General features: G+C 36.6%; 7 protein-coding genes across 12 annotated transcripts; 1 reads left to right on the top strand and 6 right to left on the bottom strand.

The window, feature by feature from the left end:
• Positions 1-146: 146 nt before the first annotated feature.
• LOC110225253 (L-type lectin-domain containing receptor kinase V.9) lies at positions 147-881 on the top strand. The gene is given in 5 exon segments (XM_021014512.1): positions 147-166; positions 327-372; positions 374-400; positions 589-790; positions 793-881. Coding segments are annotated over 5 exon segments (384 nt in total).
• On the bottom strand, positions 879-4,234 carry LOC9326673 (protein WVD2-like 7). Of its 2 annotated transcripts, none has more exons than XM_021011667.1 (8): positions 3,635-4,234; positions 3,271-3,331; positions 2,372-3,172; positions 1,840-2,274; positions 1,704-1,762; positions 1,494-1,599; positions 1,351-1,407; positions 879-1,277 (listed from the first exon to the last, which is right to left on the bottom strand). In XM_021011667.1, the coding sequence occupies exons 2-8, from the start codon at positions 3,310-3,312 to the stop codon at positions 1,158-1,160; spliced, it is 1,620 nt and encodes a 539-aa protein (XP_020867326.1). In that variant the 5' UTR covers positions 3,313-3,331; positions 3,635-4,234; the 3' UTR covers positions 879-1,157. The 2 variants fall into 2 exon arrangements, with proteins under 2 accessions (XP_020867326.1, XP_020867325.1); XM_021011666.1 differs by having other exon boundaries at positions 1,494-1,602; positions 3,635-4,014.
• Positions 4,235-4,690: 456 nt separating this feature from the next.
• On the bottom strand, positions 4,691-6,275 carry LOC9329390 (probable galacturonosyltransferase-like 8). Its single transcript, XM_002893283.2, has one exon. The coding sequence runs from the start codon at positions 6,105-6,107 to the stop codon at positions 4,938-4,940; it is 1,170 nt and encodes a 389-aa protein (XP_002893329.1). The 5' UTR covers positions 6,108-6,275; the 3' UTR covers positions 4,691-4,937.
• Positions 6,276-8,078: 1,803 nt separating this feature from the next.
• Positions 8,079-10,768, bottom strand: LOC9329391 (pyruvate dehydrogenase E1 component subunit alpha-2, mitochondrial). Its single transcript, XM_002893284.2, has 8 exons — positions 9,952-10,768; positions 9,786-9,865; positions 9,337-9,414; positions 8,930-9,025; positions 8,762-8,833; positions 8,596-8,649; positions 8,446-8,511; positions 8,079-8,327 (listed from the first exon to the last, which is right to left on the bottom strand). Exons 1-8 carry the CDS (start codon positions 10,640-10,642, stop codon positions 8,283-8,285), a joined length of 1,182 nt encoding a protein of 393 aa, XP_002893330.1. The 5' UTR covers positions 10,643-10,768; the 3' UTR covers positions 8,079-8,282.
• A 42-nt stretch (positions 10,769-10,810) lies between these two features.
• On the bottom strand, positions 10,811-17,913 carry LOC9329392 (paired amphipathic helix protein Sin3-like 3). 4 transcript variants are annotated; one of them, XM_021011665.1, is made up of 22 exons: positions 17,120-17,286; positions 16,845-17,031; positions 16,661-16,759; positions 16,459-16,593; positions 16,067-16,367; positions 15,836-15,966; positions 15,682-15,757; positions 15,563-15,592; positions 15,156-15,370; positions 14,901-15,055; positions 14,600-14,727; positions 14,235-14,489; positions 13,510-14,154; positions 13,333-13,418; positions 12,478-13,089; positions 12,275-12,375; positions 12,051-12,189; positions 11,810-11,962; positions 11,551-11,717; positions 11,355-11,457; positions 11,157-11,254; positions 10,811-11,040 (listed from the first exon to the last, which is right to left on the bottom strand). In XM_021011665.1, the coding sequence occupies exons 1-22, from the start codon at positions 17,284-17,286 to the stop codon at positions 10,971-10,973; spliced, it is 4,053 nt and encodes a 1,350-aa protein (XP_020867324.1). In that variant the 3' UTR covers positions 10,811-10,970. The 4 variants fall into 4 exon arrangements, with proteins under 4 accessions (XP_020867324.1, XP_020867322.1, XP_020867323.1 ...); XM_021011663.1 differs by adding an exon at positions 17,713-17,913 and having other exon boundaries at positions 10,812-11,254; positions 17,120-17,280; XM_021011664.1 differs by adding an exon at positions 17,713-17,886 and having other exon boundaries at positions 10,814-11,254; positions 16,079-16,367; positions 17,120-17,280.
• Positions 17,914-18,175: 262 nt separating this feature from the next.
• On the bottom strand, positions 18,176-20,722 carry LOC9329393 (paired amphipathic helix protein Sin3-like 3). Of its 2 annotated transcripts, none has more exons than XR_002329523.1 (6): positions 20,536-20,718; positions 19,659-19,817; positions 19,380-19,566; positions 19,192-19,293; positions 18,938-19,110; positions 18,176-18,862 (listed from the first exon to the last, which is right to left on the bottom strand). XR_002329523.1 is itself a non-coding variant. In XM_021013994.1 (6 exons), exons 2-6 carry the CDS (start codon positions 19,796-19,798, stop codon positions 18,441-18,443), a joined length of 591 nt encoding a protein of 196 aa, XP_020869653.1. In that variant the 5' UTR covers positions 19,799-19,817; positions 20,536-20,722; the 3' UTR covers positions 18,176-18,440. The 2 variants fall into 2 exon arrangements, 1 of the variants encoding a protein (XP_020869653.1); XM_021013994.1 differs by having other exon boundaries at positions 18,176-18,537; positions 19,046-19,110; positions 20,536-20,722.
• Positions 20,723-21,133: 411 nt separating this feature from the next.
• Positions 21,134-22,742, bottom strand: LOC9329394 (paired amphipathic helix protein Sin3-like 1). Its single transcript, XM_021014089.1, has 5 exons — positions 22,597-22,742; positions 21,966-22,129; positions 21,725-21,884; positions 21,541-21,642; positions 21,134-21,449 (listed from the first exon to the last, which is right to left on the bottom strand). The coding sequence occupies exons 2-5, from the start codon at positions 22,103-22,105 to the stop codon at positions 21,348-21,350; spliced, it is 504 nt and encodes a 167-aa protein (XP_020869748.1). The 5' UTR covers positions 22,106-22,129; positions 22,597-22,742; the 3' UTR covers positions 21,134-21,347.
• Positions 22,743-23,008: the final 266 nt, after the last annotated feature.

Raw genomic sequence — 23,008 nt, forward strand, 5'->3', positions numbered from 1 at the left:
ATTGCTTGTTCTGCTTGACGAGTTTCGCCACATTCCCTGCTGGTCAAGTGTTCTACAACTTCACCTTACGGTTCAAGGACTCACCAGATGGAACTGACTTCTCTTTCTCCTTTACTTTTCCCTAAGACCACACTTATTGGTAACTGATGACGCATTCCAAAATCAAGTAACTGATGACACAGATTTCAACCATGTTGCTATTAACATCAATAGCTTAATATCTGAGAAACATCAATACGCTTTGGTTACCTCAAAGATGATGCTACTATCAAGAACCTTGATCTAGTCAGGTGAAATTTTACGTATGTTTGGATTGACTATGATAGCTCCAAGAACAGCTTAATGCTACTACATCCTATTCGTGTGTCTAAACCCTCCTCTACTTACTTTTCTCGTTAAGGTACATTTGGATATATTTCACCAAAGCTCTCAAAAACAGAGAAAGAAAGCACAAGCTCTGATGAATTCGCATTTGGAGTGTTCATTCTGGAGACTAAGTCGGAAGACTGATATTGCCACGAAGATATTGCCACGAACATCATTGCCGAGCGAAACGGGTCTTATTGATTGAAAGGAGATATACTGCAGGTGCTTGATGAGAGACTCAAGCCTACCCAGGTCCCAGAGGAGCAACTGGCAGTAGTTTTGCTCGGCTTCCTTTGTTCGCATCTGGTTGCAGCTATCAGACCAAACATGTCCAGCATCATTCAGTTCTTGGAAAATGTAGCTCAGCTTTCTCACAATTTGCTTGGCATAGTGAAAGCTCCAGAAATCAGTGGAGCCAACTCAAGATAAAAGATCAATCCCATAATGGTAACACTAAAACATCATCAGAAGAAACTGCAGAACCTACAATTCTATCTAATGGGGTTGTAGAATAACTGTGTAAATTATCTGCTGAACATTAACAAGATTGAATCAATACACGTCTATTATCAGAACAACATAATCATTGGGTTCTATACACATACATAGGAAACTGAAAAATCTAACCATCTCTTCTTACTCTTATTACTCCTTCCACAACTAAATACTGGCAACTAGAGACTTTTCTATATAACAACAAGATCATTGGCTCTTTACCTCAAGACTGATGAAACAACATTGGTGGCGATCTTTGCCAGAAGATTAGACTAAAAACCGGATCGATATAACTATCATAAAACCTTGTCTAAACTGCTTTTCGGTAAGGTCCGCATTGGAAGAGAACCCTGCACAGGTTTTGCTTTCGGATTAAGAGAGTCCCTCCGGGTTTTGACATCAATCACTCCGCCTGCCTGTTGAACAAAAGAAAGGAAATGAGACCAGAACATCTCTTCCGGGACTCAAAAAGTGAAAAACTTTGTAAACCTTTGGGTTCTTCTGCAAGCCTGTCTTCTCTACAGGTCTTGCACCAGACTTGGAAAGCTGAACACCGTAAAGAAAGTATTAGCGTGAGTACGCAGAGAATGTTAGAGTAAACCTCCATGTTTGGTTTGGTCATGAGATATTACCTCCTTCTTTTGTTTCTCAGTGGTCTCATTGCTTTTGAGTCCATGAGATGGAGAACGATAGGCGGTAGTACCACTTCTCTTCTCCATGCTACTTGCTTTTGTAGGCCTGCTTTTTTAGGACAAGAACCAAACTTTTAGGACTCAAAACATGAGATGCTGCGTATCAGTAAACCAAGCAAAGGACCACATGTCCCATGAGTATATATATACCTGCCATTTTCCTTCTGACGAGTAGCTACTGATGGAATACTAGTTGGCTTTGCAGGATTCTGGTTTTTAAGTAGATGATCAGTGGATAATCTTTCACAATTGGTGAACTACAAAACATTACTTGATACTACTGTACCTGCTTTACTGCTGTGTTTATCACATCGTCAGAAGACTTGAAGTCGAAACTCTTTTGAAATGATTTAAATGCACGTTTGACAATGTCTTTATCTCCCATTCGCTCCATAATCAATGATTTTCTAGTGCTTGTAAGAGCAGTAGGATCGGAAGCAGGTGGATCCAGATTCATAGAGATATGCAATGACTTTGGAGCGGTTTGTTTTTTACTCAGTAAAGGCGAGACCTTTTCCTTCTTCATCGAAGAGTGAGATGTAGACAATGAAGTTTTTTGTGGAGCTGGCTTGTACACTCTTGGAGCTGAAAACCCTTGTGGGGCTTTTGAGATTGGTGTAGCTGGTTTCTTTGTTGCCTTCATCATGTTTCTGATTTCCTTGCTCGGTGGAGTTTTCCTTACAATCTTGTTAGTTTCCGGTTTCTTCGTCACCTGATTAGGCTGTAGACAAGAAAGTGATAGAGCGTTTCAGAAAACCAAAATGAAGACACAATCACACACAAGAACTAAACACATCCGAAGAACTTGAAAACTTTACCTTAGGAGAGCCTCTCGTAGGATTAATCCGCACATTTCCATCATTCTTCTTGATTAGATTAGGCTTTTTCTCTTTCTTCACCACCTTCATTGGCGTTTCATTTGTATCCTCAGTATCATTTGGTAATGAAATGTTGTCTCTCACTTCTTCTCTTACTTCTGTCTCTTCTTTCTCATCCACTTGTAAAACCTCTTCTGGTTTCTCCTGTGTATGGACGACCACTTCTGATTTCTTATCCATAAGACCAATCTCTGCTGATTTCTCCAACACTGGACTATCCACAGTATCCTTGACTTCTTCTTTCACCTGATCAACCGAGCTTTGACATTCCTTGACAACGATTGTTTCTTCATTACTCTCATCAAAACTCAGTTCATTCACTTCAGCAGCAATGTCAGTCACATGTTTATCTTCATCACAAGTAAATTGCCCATTAGATCCATCATCAACCTCAGAATCTACCACCAACCCGCCATTTTCGCGTTCCACACTCCCTTGATCTGAAACAATAGATCTAAAAGATGCATTTTTATCCATTTGTTTCTCCTGATCAATGATCTCAGCTTTCCTCTCAGCAATCTTCTTATAATGAGCTTCAAAATAAGCCTTCTTTTGAGCAACTGATCCTGGAGTAGCACACTTTCCAACTTCCTCCAAGTACTTGTTTGGAGAGAAAGCTGAGAACTTCTCCCATGAAAGTGAATCATTCTCAAACCTACCAAATGAAACCGACACTTGCAGGCTCGGATTCGATGAAGCCACCGCGTTTACCGGATTATCCTCCATCAAGCCATAAAATCCCTAAACCATGGAAAAATCAATACCCCCCAAATCAAGTCCAGAACTTGGAAGATCTCACAAACACAGAGACTAGTCAGATGGATGAACAGTGAAATTACCTTATCGTCAATAGTGGCAACACCAACTTGCATATCCCCCATTAATGTTCAGTACAAGAACCTTAATTCACACAAAGTCAAGGAAATTTGAATCAACCAAAGCCATTTATATTTGAACTAAAGAAAGATCTAGCAGCTACTTTCACTTTCTCCTTTTGTAATTCTCTAAACCCTCTTAGTGAGCAAACTCAGATTCTTATGGACAGTACTAGTGTGTACTTAAAAATGAACAAGCTTTCAAATAATTGAAGAAAGAAAAAGAAAGACCCAAATCTTCCATCAATGATTAAAAAAAGTACCAAACTTCACTTTGAAGAAGAGAGAGAATCTAAGAGAAAGTGAAAATGAGGATCTAAAATCTTACCAGAAAAGTGAAGATAACCCACAACACAAAATTGTTGTTAAATTCCCAATGATGATCCACCTTTTTCAAGCTTGCTGCTTCCAGTGGACAAACAGTTCTCTAAAGTAAAAAAACCAATATCTTTTCAAAGTTGAAGACTTTGAACAAAAAAGGGGAAGACTTGTCAATAATGAAAACTAATAAATAATTTTGGTTCACTCAGCAGAAAAAAATCTTAAATGCAGATTTAACAAGAGTGAGAGAGAGAGAGAAAGATGAACACGAGGAAGAAGAAGAAGAGATTAGATCCGACTCAGATCGGAAATGAAGACAAGAGTCGGTGGGACCATTAGTAGTGTAGTAATATGGAAGTGATAACTTCAAAGCAATCAAAGAGAGAGATCAAGAGACAAATAACACTGTTACTACTTGCGTACTAAGTACTTGTTTATGAGTAAAATATTTGATTAAAAAAACACTAATTGTAGTAAATTAAAAAGAATATAAAATTGGTGTAATAAATGTTATGCCTCCTCTTCTCAGGACACCTGTGGATGTGAGGGTCCCTATAGATTCTTCTCAGCGGTGAAACTCAACTACACACGGAAAATAGTTATGAACCAATGATCTTGAATCTGAACCCGATTTGATAACCACAAAAAACCGTACATGGGCCTTAACAATTAGCCCATTAGTAGTTTTCAAACGACGGTGCTTTGACATGTAACTCATGGTTTTGAAAACGAAAACATTTATTATCCTTGTTGACCAGGTTTGATAACATTGCGAGGAGACTAGGAAGAGTTAAATGAACAACTATAATTGCTTCTCCAATACCAAAAGCTTAGATTCCCAAAGAGTCAAAAGTCATCAATGTCATCACAAACCTTGCCATTGATCATAATCTTGAATGGTTTGAATGGAAAGTATCTCAACATTACGCATTGGCTCTGTTACCATATTACGAATGGGAGATTGATAGAGTTTGTTGTGAATATTCTCTATCAAATTGTTTTATAATGAGAAAACAGAGTATGTACAAGTAACAAACTAGTAAACTAGATTAAACCACTTCAATAGGCACTTCAAGATGAGTTTTATTCAGAACAAAAGATTGGAAACAAGAGCACCAAAATGACAAAAGAATTCTCAACAAAAATAAGGGTCATCAATGGCTTTTCCACAGCCTCTATATCTCTTCCCTCTCTAAAATCGATTTTGTACACCAGACAATCAAAGAATCACTCACCTGAACAATGATATTTGTAAACTCTGTAATACAACAGAAGATTTATGAAAAAAGAATGAAACTTTTTTAAAACTCTCACAAAAAGCTTGAATCATCAGTCAACTCCGACAGAGAAGCAAACCCAAGCAGAGACTGATCTTTAGCTCTCTCAATCTTATGTTTATACAAATCATATGGCTCCCAAAGATGATCCAACGGACAAGGTCTCTTCTCATCAAGTCTAACCCATGGCTTACCTTTACCACTCCAATGCAACAAACTCACAGGACCAGGATGCAATGACCGACAACTTCCTCGTATATTGTCTCCTCCTAAACCATGTTGATTCCATCTATGATCAATAGCTTCAACATTACCGGCAAACACCAAAAGAAACGGTGGTAATGATCCAAGATCGTAGATTCTCTTCTTCTTCTGCAATTGCATCCATTGCTCTAGCTTCTCTCTGTAATTCCCTTCTCTCCATCTAACAAGATCCATTACCATCACTCCTGTGTTGAAATAGCAAGGCTTTTGACCCGAGATTAGACCCGGTAAAGCCGGGTCTGACCAGAACCCGGAAGTGAAATACTGAGTGAAGTTCGCGTGACAATACTCCGGAGCTCCAATGACCCGTGACCCGGTCAAAACCGTGTTCCAAAGCTTTGTGATATCATCAACAGTTATAACATCCGAGTCAAGATAAATGACTCGTTCCACGCTTCGATCAAGAATATCTCCGAGATAGTTCCGAGCATAGTTCAACGGATTCTCCAAAGCTTGTCTAATCGACGACGATATGAGATTGATCACCGTATCTTCCCTAAAAATGTAGACTTTAAAGTTCAACGACGGAAAAGTCGACCTCACGAGTTGACTCAGAACACGAGGACTCGCCGAGTCAAACTCAGCAGCAATGAAATGGAAGAAGACGTTCTCTGGACACGACGCGTGGCGGAGAACAGAATGAACAGCTGCGATTGATCCACGGAGATACTCTGAATCCAAAGTCATAGCTATGTGAACAAGCGAAGGATCATTAGAAGAAGACGACACGAAATTGTCTCTGTTCACTGATGACGACACACACTCCTTGCCGTTTCTGTAATCCGGAGCTTCCATGAACGGACCAAGTTTACTAAACCCATTACCTCCTCCTCCTCCGCCACCGACACTCGTGATCCTCGCCGGAATCAACCGTATTCCAACGGCAAACGGTAACAGAACAATCAAACACACCACCGTTAAAGAAAAACGCGACGACATTACTAAAAAAACGCGTTTGAATCAAAGAAAAGATTAAAGCTAATGATATAGCATTGTGAAAGATTAAGTAAAGAACTAAAAGAATGTTCCTTTTTTGAAGTTTTGTGTCTCTCCACAGAGATGGAGAGATAAGGAAAGAGGAAGAAGAAGAAGAAAGATTGGTTATAAAAGAGATGTTTTTTTTTTTTGTTCATTGTCTATTGCCTTTAACTTTTTGATTCTTGATGATTTTGTTTTCCTCATTTAGGAGATTGCGTATCACGCGCGTATTAAAAACGCGTGAGACGGTATTAAGGCTTAGTCGTTAAGGGAAAGTGTTGCAAGAACAAATCCTAAGAGCTTAATTACCTGTAATTAACAAAAAGGTAATTACAAGATTTTAGGTGAGTTTAAGAGGGTTAATGTTCGTCTGTGGTAACGTGTAGGGTAAGGTTTTGGAAGTTGTCTTGACCCATTAAGGCGGTGCCAGCTGTGAAGGTCAAGGGAAACAGCTGGATGATTCGCTTTTTGGTGATTGGACGGTTGAGATTAAACGATGAGAACTCAATTTGTCACGTGCTCTGCACACCTATTTGCTTTGTAATGTAGTAATGGCTTATGAAATATGGCATTGGAAAGAAAGAAAAATCAGAAAATGTTTGCTAATAAATGTTTGTTTGCCAGTGGAAAAATGTTTTATTTTTGTAAAAAAAAGATATGAGAGATTTTCGTACTGGCAAGCATAAGCAAATGATGTAACATATTTCACAGGAATGTTTATTTTGGAAAAGAAATAAAGTAATACTATCATTTTTGCTATAATTCTATAAATATCAGATTTTTTTACAGGCAAGCAAGGTATATATGTCATAAAGAATATATATTTTCCCAAAGAATGTTAAGGAAAATGAAATAATTCCTTTTACATAACAAAACGGTAGAGAAAAGCACTGGATTTTGTACAACCAAACAAGGAAACTATAGATTCACTCACATGTCTCAATCATTTAACAATGATTTACTGTATAAAGTTAAATGCATCGTGTAGAAACTAGTACTAATTTTTTTTAAGAGAAATCAATATCAAAATGTTACGATAGTTTTTAAACAAATGACACTATGGTTTCACCGACGAATAAAACTCGTGACTATCATTCATAATCTGTTTTCTCAGAAATTTCATTAGAAAATATGTATGTTTTTGTTGTCGGCACATTTTATTAGGATATTAAAGTTGAATTTTTGTTCTCTTGTTAGTGTTAGTATATATTATTGGGCTGCTGGTAGCGACTACCAAGCCAATTAAATCCGAATATTCCCGTTGAGTAGTGCAGCTCATGGTCAGACGTAGCATCTTATTATATAAATTAACATTTTTCAATAATATTCATTTATGTATCACTTTCTCGATTTTTCTTAAGGACTTTTTCTCGGAGATCAGAAGAGAACACGATGAAGATTTCCGTTGAACATATTCGATTTTGATGATATAGACTTGTCAAACTAATAATTTACAGAGAGTTAAACTAAGCAAAAGTTAGATTGGTTTCTTTTGGCTTATGGAGAGAACCAAATGTTTGGTTAACGAAGGAAAAAGGAATCAACCATCAATGTTCTCTAGTAGTGATTAGTTGTTACAAGAAATCTAATTTAAGTATTAGAAAAAGAGAGTGAGTGGCGTCATAGAGTTTACCTATTCAATAGGATTTGGTGTTTATGTGGGGGATGATGAGAAAGGGACTTGTAGAGTAGAAGCAAAGATTATTCAAGTTAGGTGGTGGAGACATAACTATTCATGTGTTTTTTATTGGTACCGACGCAGAAGTTGGTTTTGCCTTTTTTATTTTATTTTTTTATTAGATAACGAATTTAGCACGGGTTCTTGATGATTTTGTAATCTCACATGTCGACATTTTTTACTTGAGACAAAGAAGCTGATGATCTTTTTCTTAACAACTCTCTTGTTATTTCTCGATCTTTTCTCACAGAGAGTGATGTTTGAAGCTTCTTGCTTGGTGGTGTCAATAACAATGTTAAAGCGTGAGAACAAAAAAGTTGGCAAACTGATGAAGCAATGGCTTTACACTTGAAATGAAAATTTGAAAAAAACCAGAAATATTTTGGTAGAAGTTAAAAAGATTTGTGTAGCCTTGCCTTTCGATTTATTGAACCATCATCTCCTTGGGAAGCAATGATTTATGGAAGTGTTACTTTGAGTTCTTTTCTGTCTGCTCCAAATGACTGCAAATTTCAACCAGTAGAAAATGCGTAAATCTCTAGATTCATATGCAAAGAACTACTAATACTACAAGGTTACAAAAGAACTAATACATGTTATGTTAAAAGGATGTAATAGTACCTCAACTCCGCAGTCTTTCACGTACATATTTGTGAATAGCTCAGATGCATCTGGTACAGGGCTCTCCTGAAACAAGTTAGACGACAAGGAATTAGTAAATGCTTTGATAAATATATCAAAGACAAAGCTGGAGACAATTAAGATTATTACCTTAGCCTGAGCTACGGCGTCATCTACTTCTTTCCTTATCTCTTTCTCCATGTCCTTTAAAGTCAAGAGGATATTGTCATTTGCATAGGCAAGTATGATGATTGTATTTGTATGTATAAATTTTTCAAGCCTTTTGTCTGCAATGGGAAGGGGGTGAACAGAGTACCTTAAGCTCTTTTTCTGTAGCTATGTCATGAGATAAGAGCAACTTTCTCACCCTTTCAATTGGATCACGCACCTAAAGGTAACACACCGATGAAAATTTTACAGATTAAAAGAGTTTCAAATTGCCAATGGTTGGAGCAGTAGTCTTACAAATGAACAAAGAACTAACCTGTCTCACGCCAGAGATTTCATCACGAGTACGGTAGGTGCTTCCTGGGTCAGACATAGAGTGACCGTGGTATCTGTAAGTGTCCATCTCAAGTATCTGTGCAAATAATGGCAATGGTATGTTGGTCATAATCACTAGGTAGAGAATGGATTAAAAATCCAATAAATGTCAACGCTATGTGATTGAATTCACAAGATCCAAAATGCTTGTCCCATATGTGTTGGTGACAAAAATGCAATGAAGGCAAATTAGTTGGAAGCTGAAGTCAACATGTAACATTCGACCCAACCAAAGTAGCATCACACATACAAGCAATAAATGATTCTTTGAATTCTTAATTCACATAAAATGCTCAGAGTCAATCTTGATTAGGTTTGTTGACAGATAAAAGCATTGTGCAAACTTACAATAGGTCCATTCTTGAGAGCATGCTCCTTGGCAAACTTGCACGCCTGTTTCACAGCCAGTGCATCCATACCATCCACCTAGAAAACAAAACAAAGCAGAACATGGTCACACTCTCACAAATCAGAAAAACAACGGATACAATTCTATTGGGTAAAGTAATAAAAACAATGAAACAACTTCTGTCAAACAACAAAGATAGACACTTTGGAGGCAATTCCATTGGCAGTTCTCAGAGAGTTACAGCTGATAACTTCCGAACACATAACTGTTAAGGTTTGTCCTATCCTCACTACCAAACTGTTCCATAGTCGACCCAGCGGTCTAAAGCACACAAGGAACCTCTATACCAACTAAAGCATGATATAGCTATTAACAGAGACAATCAACTATAATCAAAGCAAAAGCATTGTAACGCTCAAGATCATGCCAATAGACAACTAAGTCTCACCTTCAAGCCAGGAACATAATCTCCACGCTTGAAATAAGCTGGCGACTTAGCGGACCTCCATGTAGCCGTTCCCATTCCATCTAAACATCACACAATCCAAATCAACACAAAATAATCCAAGTAGTTCCACCAAACAAACACAATTAACAAAACAAAAAAGACTCACAATGGTTATTCTCGCAAACAAGAATCGCAGGCAAATCCCACAAAGCCGAAATATTCAAGGCCTCAAACAACTGTCCCTGATTAGCAGCACCATCACCATACAAGGCAAAAGTCACAGCCTCATCCTTATTATACTTCTGAGCAAAAGCCAAACCACATCCCAATGGAATCTGAGCACCAACAATCCCATGTCCACCATAAAAGGAAGCATCTTTCTTATAGAAATGCATAGATCCTCCTTTACCATGAGAACAACCAGTTTTTCTTCCCATAAGCTCAGAGAAAGCATCAACAAGCTTCCCACCACGACCAATGAAAGTACAGTGATCACGATACGATGTAATAATCGCATCTTTTCTGGTAATCGCAGCTTCCATTCCCACCGCTAAAGCCTCTTGACCATCGTACAAATGGCAGAATCCACGGATCAGCTTAGCCTTGTAAAGAGAATCTGCTGCGATCTCCATCCTCCTCATCCGAGCCATGTCACGGAAAAAGGCTAAGATCTCCTCCGATGAAGTCTCGACGGAGCGTGACGGCGATTCACATAGATGCGATGTGAAAGGGACGGCGGTTTCGATTGTGATCGGTGATGAGTCTGTGGAAACATGACGGCGGATGGAGGAGGGCAAAGCGGTGATCGCCGGCTTTAAGAAAGTGTTGGATCGCGAAGAAAGTCGTGATAACGCCATCGCCGGAGTCTCTCCGATTTGCTTTAAGAATTTCTCTTTTTAGGCAAAATTTGCAGTCAAAAATCGAATCTTTTTAAAGTGAGGGAAAGAGTTATAAGAGGCCGAAGCGTCGTTTATGGAAAAGGTCAAACCTTTTATGGTCATTTGACTCATTTCTACATAACATACCAAAAAAAAAAAATGAAATTTTTGATAAATGTTACAACATACAAAACTTTACACAAAGTGAGTGAAAAAGACAAGCTTTACATATGTAACAACATCCTTTTGGGGTTTGTTTCTTTTCTGTCACAGACAACAAAAAGCCAAATCCTTTGTTGCTTTCTTCTCATGAACAAAGAGAATGCAATTTGGCTTTATCCGGTGAAGTCAACAATGGAGAATTGCCACTTTTGTCTCTGTTAAGTTGGAGAATGAATGAATGAACAAGTTGAGTTGATTTGGTATTTTTCTGTATCCTTCTTCCAGATTGTTACAGTCTGGTCACAAGAAGTTCGTTTGGTAACATTGTAACCTCATTTGCCATACCCAAGAATGCTCATTGTAGCACACAGTTTTTCTTCTCTTTTTAACTCGCACCAACAAATCTTCTGTTTCTAATACATACGAGACCTGTAAGAGATTTCAGAAACGCGCTTTCAACTGCTGGTCTCTCATGGATATACTCATATAAGCGGTAAGCATGAAAAGGGGAAGGAGATAAAAGTGTTACCTTTGAAGAACCGCAGGCTATCTTACACTCCAACCCATTTTTAATCTTAACTCCATCTGTGCTGTATAACTGTTCATCTTTACCACAAACTTTGCGCTTGTTCCTGGAGAAAACGAAAAATGGCATTGCATCTGATGAGTGACCCACTAGGTTTCAGAGATCAAGGGGCAGTCATTTGTTCATGTTCTCCAGTTACCTATTTAAATAGATTCTGCGATCCTCCCTTGCATTCGATTGTATGGAAAGGAAGTCATTGTGGAGATAAGCTGCAAAGGTCGGGTCAATGGATACAGATGTCACATCGGGCTTATCAAGGCCGTTGCACATAAGCTGAATAGAGAGTTTGGCTGGGGTTGATAATCTCTGCATACACATGAAGTTTCAGAGTCCAAAAGCTTGATCAGCAGTGCATTGCAGAATATAAGTAGTTTATGTAAGATGGTGCAAAAGCTTACACATTCAATACGGTAAATATTCTCATCAGGGAGAAGGACACGGGCATTATCGTAATAAACAGCATCAAAAATCGTTTCAGGCCTTCTGGATTTCTCATATGCATAAAGCTGCAGAAGTTTGTTGTCCATCTCATCAGCTGCTACTCCTTGGAGCTGAAGAATGGCCACACATAGGTTAGTAAAAAGCAAGTAAAGATAGAGAGGCGAATACATAGAGTAAACACCAAAGACCAAAACTCACATGCTTGATGAATTTATGGATCAGTTTGTCCAATGTGAAGAGAATATACGACTGAGTCCCGATTATCGCTCGGCAGTCATCTTCAAACTTGGCATTATCAGATGTACCATCAAGTAAGTTGTAGAGAGCAGTCATGAATCTGTTCCACATAAAAGAAATTTATAAGAAGGAACACATGAATGCCAGAAACAAAAACAACCTCTGCAACAAAAAGCAAACTTCACCTGGCATAGGAATCAGTAGGATTTTTGGTATTTGAGGTCCTCCACTTTCCCTCCGGGGATGATGAGTTAACTTTTGCTGATAGTATTCTCTCGTACAATATCTGTCAAGAGTAATTGCGTAAAGTTAGCTAGTGAAAACTCTTTGTACTTTAGATTTTACTGTTTATATTTTTTTCAAACTGTATATGATTCTTAGCTCTTACCCGGTGCAGCCTGAAAAGCACGTAAAACGAATCATTTGCATAGAAGACTTGGGAGTTCTTCAAAGAGTCTTTCTCCTTGTCATGCAAAGCTATAGTTGAAGGAACATACTTTGCTAAGGGCTTTACATGCAGTAAGAATCGTGCTGAAAAGGGCAAGGCAGACCCATCTTCTTCAGCATCATGTGCATCAGCCATACCTTCAGCCTCGCATTCGCTTTCTCCCTTACTATTGCGATCCAAATCATCCTCCGGACCTTCACCACCACCAGACTCCGTTCCAGAAACATCACCGTTCTCATATGCATTTCTGCTGTCCTCTGATGATTTTGCGACGTTTTCGTCACCTTCAGCATCATTCTCAGCCCCTGTCTCCAGACAAGATGGTTCCCCTTCTCTACTTCTATCTCCGCTAATGTTATTTCCAGTATTATCATTCGCTTTGCTGGTGGTCTCCAAACCAGTTTTTTCATAAACTGCAAAATTATCTTCCTCAAAGTCTCCATTGGGAGAAAGTTCACCTTCTTCTCTTTCAACTTTGGAATTCCCTACCAACTCTTGGGTACTTGTTATTTCTACTGAGATCCCATTTGACAATAATCTCTTGTTACCAACCTGTGGGACAAAGTTTATCAGTACCACATCTTGGTTAACACAGAACTAAGGGTGTGTAACTTAAAATTTTAAAGCTACCTAAGTTTCATATGAAGGACCTAAGCACAAGTGTAAACAATGGGAGATATTTTTCCATATCAACAATATCCGGTCATAAATTTGAAATGGAATCATCTACTCAGACAGTATCAAATCAACATATATAAGATGATGGGACTAAAAAGTGCTTCACTGACACTATACCTCTAATTTTGGCCCATTTCCATCATCCATCTTCAACTCCAACTCTGTTCCACAGGTCACAGGCTTCAGATTATTATTGTTATGTCCTGACCAAGTAATGAGGAAACAATTTCATTAACTGGACAAAGAAAATAAAAAATTCCAAGAGAACTTGTAAGCAAGATTTCGAGGTGTTACCGGTCATGTGTACTATACTGCTTCCTCCATTACTTTGGTCTAATAATCCATCCACAGCGAGAGCAGTTGAATCTTGTACATGCTCAATAGAAACAGCTTGTTTGCTTTCAGGCCTTTCACCAGACGTAACTACATTCTTCAGCATTTTCTCATGCTGAGCAGTCTCACATAAGGCATCTGAAGTCCTAACAGCAGCGCCATTCCTCACCGAATTACTAGGTTGCCCCAACTGATTATGTTCATTAGCTTTTTGAGATGTATTTGAGCGTCTAGAGTCGGCAACACTAGCGTAATTGTGAGGACTTCCCTCGCTCTCTCCAGCACTTAAACTACCGCTTTTTACATTCTGGTTTATGGACTTGACAACGTCTTCTTGGTCTTCAGCACCTTGAGGGCGAGAAGGAACACCAAATATTTGTTCCACGAAGGTTGTCCAAATCTTCATTACCTTATCTAACTGTTCAGTAGAGCACATTTCTGCACAAGAATATTTGATCAGCTGGTAGAGATCTTCATGCAGGTCAGGATCCGGATAATCAAACTCCAAATTTGGGGAAATGGATAGTCTATTTCCCGCTGCAAAAGCAAGAAGTGAATCATCCTCTCGCTTCTTTTCAGTAATCTCTTTTATCTCTGCCAACAAAGCTGCAGAGAAAATATACTACACAAAGTCACTTCATAGCCTGATATAATAGAATAATGTGTGAAATAGGTTATGGACAAACCTTTCATGCTGAGACTCTTCGAATCCTGCTGTTTGAAGTAGAAACTTCGATGATCAAGCGATTTGTAGTAATTCTTAGCATATATGTCAGCCCAGACTTTGTCAAAATCAGAACGACACCTTGCCCACTCTTCTTGCTTCTGTTTCAAACGTGTTAGGATAACAGGTAATGCAAGAGACACGTTCTTCTTTAACACATCCATCACATCGAGCCCGTGATCACCATATAAACGTTCTATGCATCTTAGGTTTAGAGCTACAAAGACAGTAACAAAGGAATCCATCAAAAATGTATAAACAAAAATAGCTCAGCTACTAGTGTTTTAACATTCATGCTGCTTTTTGTTTTACACTAGCTTATATTACCTGTGAGGTGATCCTCGACACGGATGGGGCTGTTGGTTTTCAGTTCATTACTGTTAATCTTTGCCAGTAATTCTTCCACATGCTTTGTAGTTGAATTCACAGACTCTAATAGCATATCTAGCTCAAACCTAAAGCAAAAAGAGAGAGATATCTATTCAAAAAAAAAAAAACAAGATAATGACTCACAATTTGACCATAAAAATAGCTCACCATAACAGGATAATAATCATTTTTTATAAAAAGTATGAAATACAGGGTTTCCTATCCGTAACTGTCCACCATTAGAAGTTAACAAACTAACCTGTCATCTTCACATTTAAAGAGGCTCTCTTCATACTGGTTCTTGCGCATGTGGCTAAATGAATAATCTTCACTTCCTGATGTGACGGAGACCCAGTGATCGTTAAGAACCAGTTTACCGAGCTCTGTCTTCTGGCTTGCAATAGAGATTGGGTACTACAGAAAGTAAAATCTCTTACATTAGTGATTAGACTAATGAAACAAAAGATGAACTCAAGAATAGCAGATCCACATATAACAAGCTGCAGCCACATACATTCTTTGGAAGTAACCGATAACTAGGAGTGCATTGTTCACAGTTCGAGAGATCTAGTTCACTGATTGGCTTTGCCCATTTCAGATTTGCAGCTGCTTTTTCAAGCCTTTCCTTATCATGATCTCTGTCTCTAAACCCGTCATCTCTCTTATGTTCTTGGTCTCTATCATTGTCCAGTGATGGTTGAGGATATTTGCCTTCACTCCACAAGGATTCTGCAGTATAGTTTAGAATGGATTTGTTTTCTTTTCAGCACTAGAAATATATATATATATATATCTGGAAAGAAGATCAAACATAATAGTGGAGTTGTGTAGTTCACTACTCATGAATACTTAATATACAGAAAAGGGCTCGGTCACTCAGTATCAGATTCATGTAAACTTGCAAAAGATAAGTAGACTTACTCTTAGTCAGAATACCAGAGAGCAGTCCTTCTGCAAGAAGATTGAAAAGGTTAAGAATCTGTCTTTTTTCTAAAATCAAAGAAGGTAGGAAGAGAAAAATCATAGTTTTGCCGCGTTACCAGTCTTTTCGCATTGCACCAAAAACTCTATAAAGGAATCCATGAGGTCAGGATATACTCCAATTAAATTTCCTACCTGATACAAGCACAAATGTTCATGAATTATTGCAAACAAATGCCACAGTGAGAATTTAATCATTTTATTTATGCATACCAAAGATTGCAATTCTGGTCGGCTGATTATTTCTTTCGAAAAGAGATTAAGGCAACGTAGAAACTCCTGGTACTCGGATGCATTAAGCTTTCCCTTTACTCTATCGACAATAGCTAGATCTTGACTGTAACCTGACATCACATAAGACAATTTTAAGTACATACGGAATAGCAAACAACAAACTCACTCCTTATCATCTTTCAAATAAGTTGTCAAAAAACGAGAACCCACTTTTCATGGCACCTTTTTCATCATAAGTAGATGAACTAGGAACCGCTCCAAAAAATTTATTCCCTTCCCTGACTTGATTGGAAATTTCAGCAGAATCATCGCCTCTGATGTGTATTTTCTGCCTCTTGTTGAGAAACTGCTCTTTTTTGCTATCAGGTTCCAAATCTCTGGCATCCCTCTGCTCATTTTCGTTGTTATTACCTCTCATGTGTTCTTTATTTTCTTTCTTCATAGGTCTCTCCCGGTCCATATGTTCAGTACCATAGTCATGGTCAGGATGTGGAGTAATGATCCGGTCCTTCTGCAACAATGCTCAAACAAATGATCTCGGATAATAGAGCAAACATAAAGACATGAGTATTTCTAGGATTAAACAGACGTCTGAGAAGAACCTTATCAGGCAGAGACATCCCTCTGTCGCGAGCTGAAGTTTTCACAGAATGAATAGAGGGTGTTGCTGAAGTATCAGGCAGAAAGTGAGTAAACTCTACAAGCAAATCCGTATGATCCCGAAATAGGACGGCAACCTGAGATAGACATGTTAAACTAAGTACAGAATAACCAAAACAAAAGAGTATCAATCAATGAGCCTACCTCCTGGTAGACTTCAGTTATGGACTTGCTATCCTTTCTGTACATGTTTAAAATGTCTAAAAATGATTTGTATACACGATCGTCGCCCTGAAACCTTGTCTGCAAATGAGTGAATATCTAAGTGAGTAGGAAAGGGAAAAGCGGTACTTTCATTGGACAGTTTTAGCACATAACGTAAAACTACCTTAATCTTGTTAACAAAACTAATTGCTTCCTCAAACTCAACGCGTTTCTTTAGTGGAGGTTGTCCATCTTCAGGTTGGAGTGTGATCTCAAAACCCTTTGGCAAGAAGGTATTGAAACCCAATATTAACTCTTGGTGCCCTTTGAAAAGTTCTTTTACCCTTGTTATCACACCAGCTGTATCAACTCTACAACGCAAAAAGCAATTCAAAGATCAGTTCTCAGTATTATCCGGACCAAGACCAAAACCAAACATAAAAGGAGAAAGAACTATACCGCTGAGACTTAAAATTCTTCATGACCTCAAGAAACTCGTCGTATTTTTCACGTTGATCCTGAAATTTATCCTTCACAGCTTTAAGGTATGCAAGCGCGTCATTTGTAGTTAGCTTCTGAGCACTTCCTCCTCCAACCATGGTGTTTGAAGTTGAACAGAGCTTCATTACCATCAAAACAGATCATATCAAAGCCATTCAACATCTCTCAATATACCAAAGAACGTTTCTTCAAAAATTGAGAATTCTAGTAAATTTAGATTCAACAAAAACAGCAAAAGAACAACAAATTCCTTCATCTTAATCCACAAATCACAACCTAATTGAAACTAGTAATCAGTCAAATAAACAAGGAAATTCAAAGAATCGAACTTGAATTCATCCCAACAAGAACACCTGCAGATCTAGCAGCTACAAAAAAAAAACAATTTTTGAAGAAAAAACGAAAGGAGACGGACCAGAAAAATTCGATCTTAACTTAATCCTCAGATTATTTCACATTCACTAAACGATTAAAATTGTAATGCCCAAAAATCAAACACAAAGGATAAAAACGAAAGAAGATCATCATCGTTAATATGTTAGAGAGTTTACCGAAGAATTTCAGAGAAGAAGAAGAAAAAGAAGAAGTCTAGAAGAACAAGGTTCCTCCTACAAGACGAAGACGAAGACGAAACAGCTGAGAAGACAAAAACTATTCAACAATTTTCAGACAGAAAGACTCACTGAGCAAACAAGAGAGTTTTTATGTTTTATGAAGAAGATTGAGATTTCTCTAAGGAGTTTTACGTCTTCTTAAGTAAATTAAATTTGACGAAAAAATACATTTCTTTTTTTTAAATGTTTTTTTATTAAGTCGTATTTTCTTGTTTATATTACTTCCTTTTTTTGTTATATCATTTTTGGAGAGTTATAATTTATCTTCTTCTTTTATTATTTCTAATAATTTTAGTTTTGGAAATTTTTGACCTCCTTTGTTTATGTGAGAGACAGACTTAATTTTAAAATATTTGATATAAAATAAAGGAAAATAAATTAATTATGTTTGTTGGAAATAATTTTGTAACTTAAAAATGATTAATCATATTAAATATTTTTTTATTTTTAATAATTCCTTAATGCAAGATTATCATAACTATTAATTTTAGGGATGGCAAAAAAAAATATAACTAAAATAATTGGTGTAAATTGAATCTAAATTGATACGGTTAGATTTTGCTTAAAACTTAAAATCTGTTTCGCTAGCATTACTAATAGAAGAAGGATTTAACTCTAACTTATCTAAAAACCATAACACGGAACATATTTATCGCTTTTCAAATTTAATTTAAATATTTTTTATCGGCGTAATGATATTTCCGGTAGACCGAAAACTTTGTCGTTTTGTTTGTAGAACAATTCCGATAAAACTTATCCTCATGTTGCCGCCGGATTGATAGGCAGAAAATAAACCCCCTAACCTTCTTCATACACATAGTCGATTCATAGGTAAGCATGTAAATAACTAAATGATAATAAATTTGAATTTTGATACAGACTATAATTAATAAGGTAAAAAAGCTGTACTAATCATTTAAAGAAGAAAAAAACCTCTATTAGTATCTCTGACTTGAAAGAAAAAAACTACGTATATGTGAAGCGAATGAAGTAACATAGCAATCCTTTGGTCACAAACTGAACTCTGAGAAGTAGTTGGCAGAAAGAAATTCGACTCCTCAAGCAAATGAGGATGATCTATGCCAAACTGTGATTGTACACAAAAAAAACATATTAAAAATAAACTAATAAGAGCATCACATCAGCAAAATAGTAGACATACAGTAGACACTTTTTGTCCTGTTATAGTTCATTTGATGCATCATAGACTCAGAAATCTCTCTGTCACGAACTTGAGTCTGTAGCAGAATGAAGAGAGGTTGTTGGTGAAGTTGCAGGCAGAAAGCGATTAAACTCCGCAAGCAAATCCGTATGATCCCGAAATAAGATGGAAACCTGAAATAAACGTGTAAAAAACTAAGTAAAATATTAGGACTAAGAAAAAAAATTAGTATCAGTCAATGATATTGAGTCTACCTCATCGTAGACCTGGGTGAGGGACTTTAAATTTCTCTCATTTCTGTAGATGCTTAAAATGTCTAAAAATGATTTGTATGCACGACCGCCTTGAAACCTCGTCTGCGAATGAATGAGAATGTTAAGGGGAGTATAGGAAAGGGAAAATCAGTATTTTCCTTAGACAGTTTAGCACAGAAGATATCTACCTGAACCTTTGTAATAAAAGTAAGAGCATCCTTAAAATCGGGTTCCTTATGTGAAGGTTGTTCATGATCATCGGGTAGGAGTGTGATCCTAAAACCCTTTGGCAAGAAGGTATTGAAACCCAAAAGTAACTCTTTGTGCTCTTTCAAGAGTTCTTTCATCCTTATTATGACATCAAGTCTATCAACTCTACAACACAATTCGGTAATCAGTTCTCAGAAACCATGGAGTATTATCCAGACCAAGACGAAAAGCAAACATAAAAGTAGAATGAACTTTACCTCCGACATTTAAAATCATTCATGATCTCAAGAAATTCGTCATATTTTTCATGTTGATCCTGAAATTTAGCCTTCACGGCTTTAAGGTATTCAAACGCGACATTTGTAGTAGGCTTGTGTGCACCTCCATCTCCAACCATGGTTTGAAGTTTAGGAAAGCTTTATTGTCCAAAGAGAGGCAGCCAAAAAATAAAGGTGAGGCATTATTAGAATCAAACTAAATTATTATATAAAGTCTTTTAACATCTCAAAAGATGGTACAAGGTTTCTTCAAAAAATGTTAGATCCTTGAATAAACCCCAAAAGTCTTAACAACAAAATAATTCATTCCTCAAAAGATACCATTATTAGTTATGACCCAAGTTTACTCGAGGAAAAATTCAGCATCAAACTGATAGGATTAAGAGATAATATTAATATCATTCCTCTATTTATGGACCACATGACACATAAACTAGTACACATGTGAATCAGTCAATTCAAACACATGGGCAAATCAATCAAATACTGGATTTAGATATGTCTTATTATCATTTTTAACCAAAGATATATCAATTAAGAGCTAGTCATAGTATTAAATCTGATGGGATTTAGAGACTAGCTTAACACTTTTCTTCCGAACAAAACAAAAATCATCGACTCTAGTTTTGAGGGTTCAAGTTGATTAAACTTCATCAGTCGGATTTGATAATTCATCACATATACGAAAAATATATTCAACGAACTCAATTTGGATATCATCTCACGAACAAAACAAGGCAACAGATCTAGCAACTACAAAAGCAATGAACCAGAGAATAAAAACTTGTAGTGGACGTAACGAAAATCACACAAGTTAAAAAAGAAGAAGATCACATGTGTATTAGTGAATAGTTACCGAGTTTCGGAGACGAATGAAGAAGGCTTCACGATCACGATCACGGTCACGAAGCAGGAGAGAAGAGTTTCTAGGAGAAATCTCTCGATAGGGTTTTGTTTATGAATTATGATTCCTCAGGTTAGGTAAGATTTTCTATTTATATTTATAATTTCTTTTTCTTTTTTCTTTTCTTCGTTTTTTTTTTTCGATTTGGGGCATTTTAATTATTTAAGTACTTCTTCTTTTTTTAACAACAATTTACTAAACAAAACTAAAAATGAATTTTAGCTGTTGATCTTTTATATGTTTTTCAACACTAATTTTCTTAATTAGAGATATATACTACTACTTTTTTTTTTGTCAACAAATATATACTACTGAGATATATACTATTTTTTTTGGCGACTTCTACGGAGATATATACTACTACTATCAGCAACTTTCAACTACGTATACAAAATAACTTTTATTTATTTATTTGATATATATTAAAAACAAACCAATTTCGTGAATGGTGTGGATCAACATCTAGTTTAGTTATAAAAAAAGGTAAAAGAAGGTTAAAAATTCGACTGATCTGTTAAATTCGTCATAAACAAAATAAGGCTCTGAGAAGTTTTTTTTTCGAGTTCTGTGAGACTTGGATTTTTAAAATTGAATATAATTGACACGATCAAATTCAAATCTCATTCTATCTCATCTTGGTGAAACTGAAAAGCAAAGATTTAATAACAAAACACAAGTGCATGTCAGAAGCATCGACCTAAACTAAAACCTCTCTCTACAAAAGAAACTATACACTCCATTCTCGTTTATAAATACATCTCTCGTTATAATTGTAGTAGTAGTGATGCTGATGCTACAGGTTTCTTTTTTAAAAATTTGAGAAAGTCCTCAATCAAATCTTCATGATAGAAGAGAACATCAATGACCTGCAAGACAATATTATAACCAAATCAAACCAAGAAAAAAAAAAAAAAAAAAACACAAGTACAAAAAATAGCCCACCAAGAACGAACATACCTCCTCGCGCACCTCCTTTACCGACATCTTTCCCTCTTTAAACATCTTCATTATCCCTTGAAACGCCCCCACTACATGAGTATCAAGTCTCTGAAACCTTGTCTGCAGATGGACAAATTTGTTCTAGTTAGCAAAAGAGGAGGAATAAAAAAAGATTTGGTGTTTCTATTTGTCATTTGTGTACCTTAAGATTGTTCATAAAATCCTTTGCAGCATCAAGTTTCTTTTTAGTACGAGCAGCTTTCTTAGCCTCAGGTGAAAGGAAGACATTGAAACCAAGAAGCAGATCTTGATGACCTTTCATGAGTTCCTCCACCCTTGCAACGACACTATCTTTATCCACTCTACAAAAAGACAAGTAACATCAGACTCAATTCAGACAGTGTTTTGTTATGAAAATAAAACCAAAAGTAAAGAATCCATACCTAAGCTCGCGAACACCATTCAAGAGCTTGACAAACTCGACATATTTTGTAGGTTGATCATGAAATGTTTCCTTCACAGTATTTATGTATGAATGCGCATCTTCCACAGTTAGAGCTGGTGATACTCTTCTTGCAACCATGGTTTTGAATCTAACTAACTAAACCTTTTGGTATCAAAAAGAAAGAAAGAGAACATTGTTCAGTAAAACAGATCACATCATTGCATACCTCCTCAACTATCTCAAAGTTATTATTACCACCTGAAGAAACAGAACCTAGAGTGCAGAAATCTTAATCTCTTTTATGATTTGCCTCAACACAGAATTTGAACAAGACATAACCTAATTCTCAAAATCCAAATAACTGTCTCAACCAAAATCAACAACAACTAATTCAACACTTAGAGGTCTTAGAATCTCAGTCTTAAACAAAAATAAAACAAAAACTTAATCCACTAATTTAGAGTTTGTCATCTCTAATCTGTGATGAATTACGAAATTAAATTCGAAATCATCCCAGAAACTATAAAATCAAGCAAATAGGAGCCTGAAAGTAATTCTCTAACCCGAAACAAAATTCGCACAAAACAAAAGTGAAAAACAATAAGAGAAGAAAATGAGCGTATAGTTACCGAAATTCGAAGACGAAGAGCTTCGAGAACAAGCTTCCCTCGCTTACGACACACGATTACGAAGCAGGAGAAGAAATCTCTCTCTAGGGTTTTAGTTTCCGACACTTACGTTGGATTATATAATTGAGGATTAGTGGAGTACATCAAAAGTACAGTTAAAAAGGAGAAAAGGGATTTTTTTTTTGATTAAAAATTTAATAAGATTAAACTTTTTTTTATGAGAAAAGTTAAATTAACTAAAATTTTGAGAAAAGGGGAAAAGTATAAAAAAAAGTGAAATGTAAATTTAAGTATAAGGGATGATCTAATGAAAAAATAGAGATTTATGTTTAGCAACATTGACTTTGACATAACATAACAATATATATATGTATAAATTAATTTGATATGATTAATGTTTAGCAACTTCAGT

The sequence above is a fragment of the Arabidopsis lyrata genome (genome assembly GCF_000004255.2).
Source record: "Arabidopsis lyrata subsp. lyrata unplaced genomic scaffold ARALYscaffold_1, whole genome shotgun sequence".
Taxonomy (NCBI): Eukaryota; Viridiplantae; Streptophyta; class Magnoliopsida; order Brassicales; family Brassicaceae; genus Arabidopsis; species Arabidopsis lyrata.

What these genes read in the sequence shown, in the direction of transcription:
- LOC9326673 (XM_021011666.1), bottom strand. Translation starts at nt 3,312, where the DNA reads ATGGGGGATATGCAAGTTGGTGTTGCCACTATTGACGATAAG. An exon ending in CTACGAGAGGCTCTCCTAAG is followed by an intron (nt 2,275 to 2,371) that starts GTAAAGTTTTCA and finishes TCTTGTCTACAG; the next exon opens with CCTAATCAGGTGACGAAGAA. An exon ending in TAAACACAGCAGTAAAGCAG is followed by an intron (nt 1,763 to 1,839) that starts GTACAGTAGTAT and finishes CTTAAAAACCAG; the next exon opens with AATCCTGCAAAGCCAACTAG.
- LOC9329390 (XM_002893283.2), bottom strand. Translation starts at nt 6,107, where the DNA reads ATGTCGTCGCGTTTTTCTTTAACGGTGGTGTGTTTGATTGTTCTGTTA.
- LOC9329391 (XM_002893284.2), bottom strand. Translation starts at nt 10,642, where the DNA reads ATGGCGTTATCACGACTTTCTTCGCGATCCAACACTTTCTTAAAGCCG. An exon ending in CTACAGAAAAAGAGCTTAAG is followed by an intron (nt 8,650 to 8,761) that starts GTACTCTGTTCA and finishes TTGACTTTAAAG; the next exon opens with GACATGGAGAAAGAGATAAG. An exon ending in ACGCCGTAGCTCAGGCTAAG is followed by an intron (nt 8,512 to 8,595) that starts GTAATAATCTTA and finishes AACTTGTTTCAG; the next exon opens with GAGAGCCCTGTACCAGATGC.
- LOC9329392 (XM_021011665.1), bottom strand. Translation starts at nt 17,286, where the DNA reads ATGAAGCTCTGTTCAACTTCAAACACCATGGTTGGAGGAGGAAGTGCT. An exon ending in TGCTTTTCAGGCTGCACCGG is followed by an intron (nt 12,376 to 12,477) that starts GTAAGAGCTAAG and finishes TACTCTTGACAG; the next exon opens with ATATTGTACGAGAGAATACT. An exon ending in TCTTGGGTATGGCAAATGAG is followed by an intron (nt 11,041 to 11,156) that starts GTTACAATGTTA and finishes CCAACTTAACAG; the next exon opens with AGACAAAAGTGGCAATTCTC.
- LOC9329393 (XM_021013994.1), bottom strand. Translation starts at nt 19,798, where the DNA reads ATGGTTGGAGATGGAGGTGCACACAAGCCTACTACAAATGTCGCGTTT. An exon ending in CTTTTATTACAAAGGTTCAG is followed by an intron (nt 19,294 to 19,379) that starts GTAGATATCTTC and finishes ATTCATTCGCAG; the next exon opens with ACGAGGTTTCAAGGCGGTCG. An exon ending in TCACCCAGGTCTACGATGAG is followed by an intron (nt 19,111 to 19,191) that starts GTAGACTCAATA and finishes CGTTTATTTCAG; the next exon opens with GTTTCCATCTTATTTCGGGA.
- LOC9329394 (XM_021014089.1), bottom strand. Translation starts at nt 22,105, where the DNA reads ATGGTTGCAAGAAGAGTATCACCAGCTCTAACTGTGGAAGATGCGCAT. An exon ending in AATGGTGTTCGCGAGCTTAG is followed by an intron (nt 21,885 to 21,965) that starts GTATGGATTCTT and finishes GTCTTTTTGTAG; the next exon opens with AGTGGATAAAGATAGTGTCG. An exon ending in TAAAGGAGGTGCGCGAGGAG is followed by an intron (nt 21,450 to 21,540) that starts GTATGTTCGTTC and finishes ATTGTCTTGCAG; the next exon opens with GTCATTGATGTTCTCTTCTA.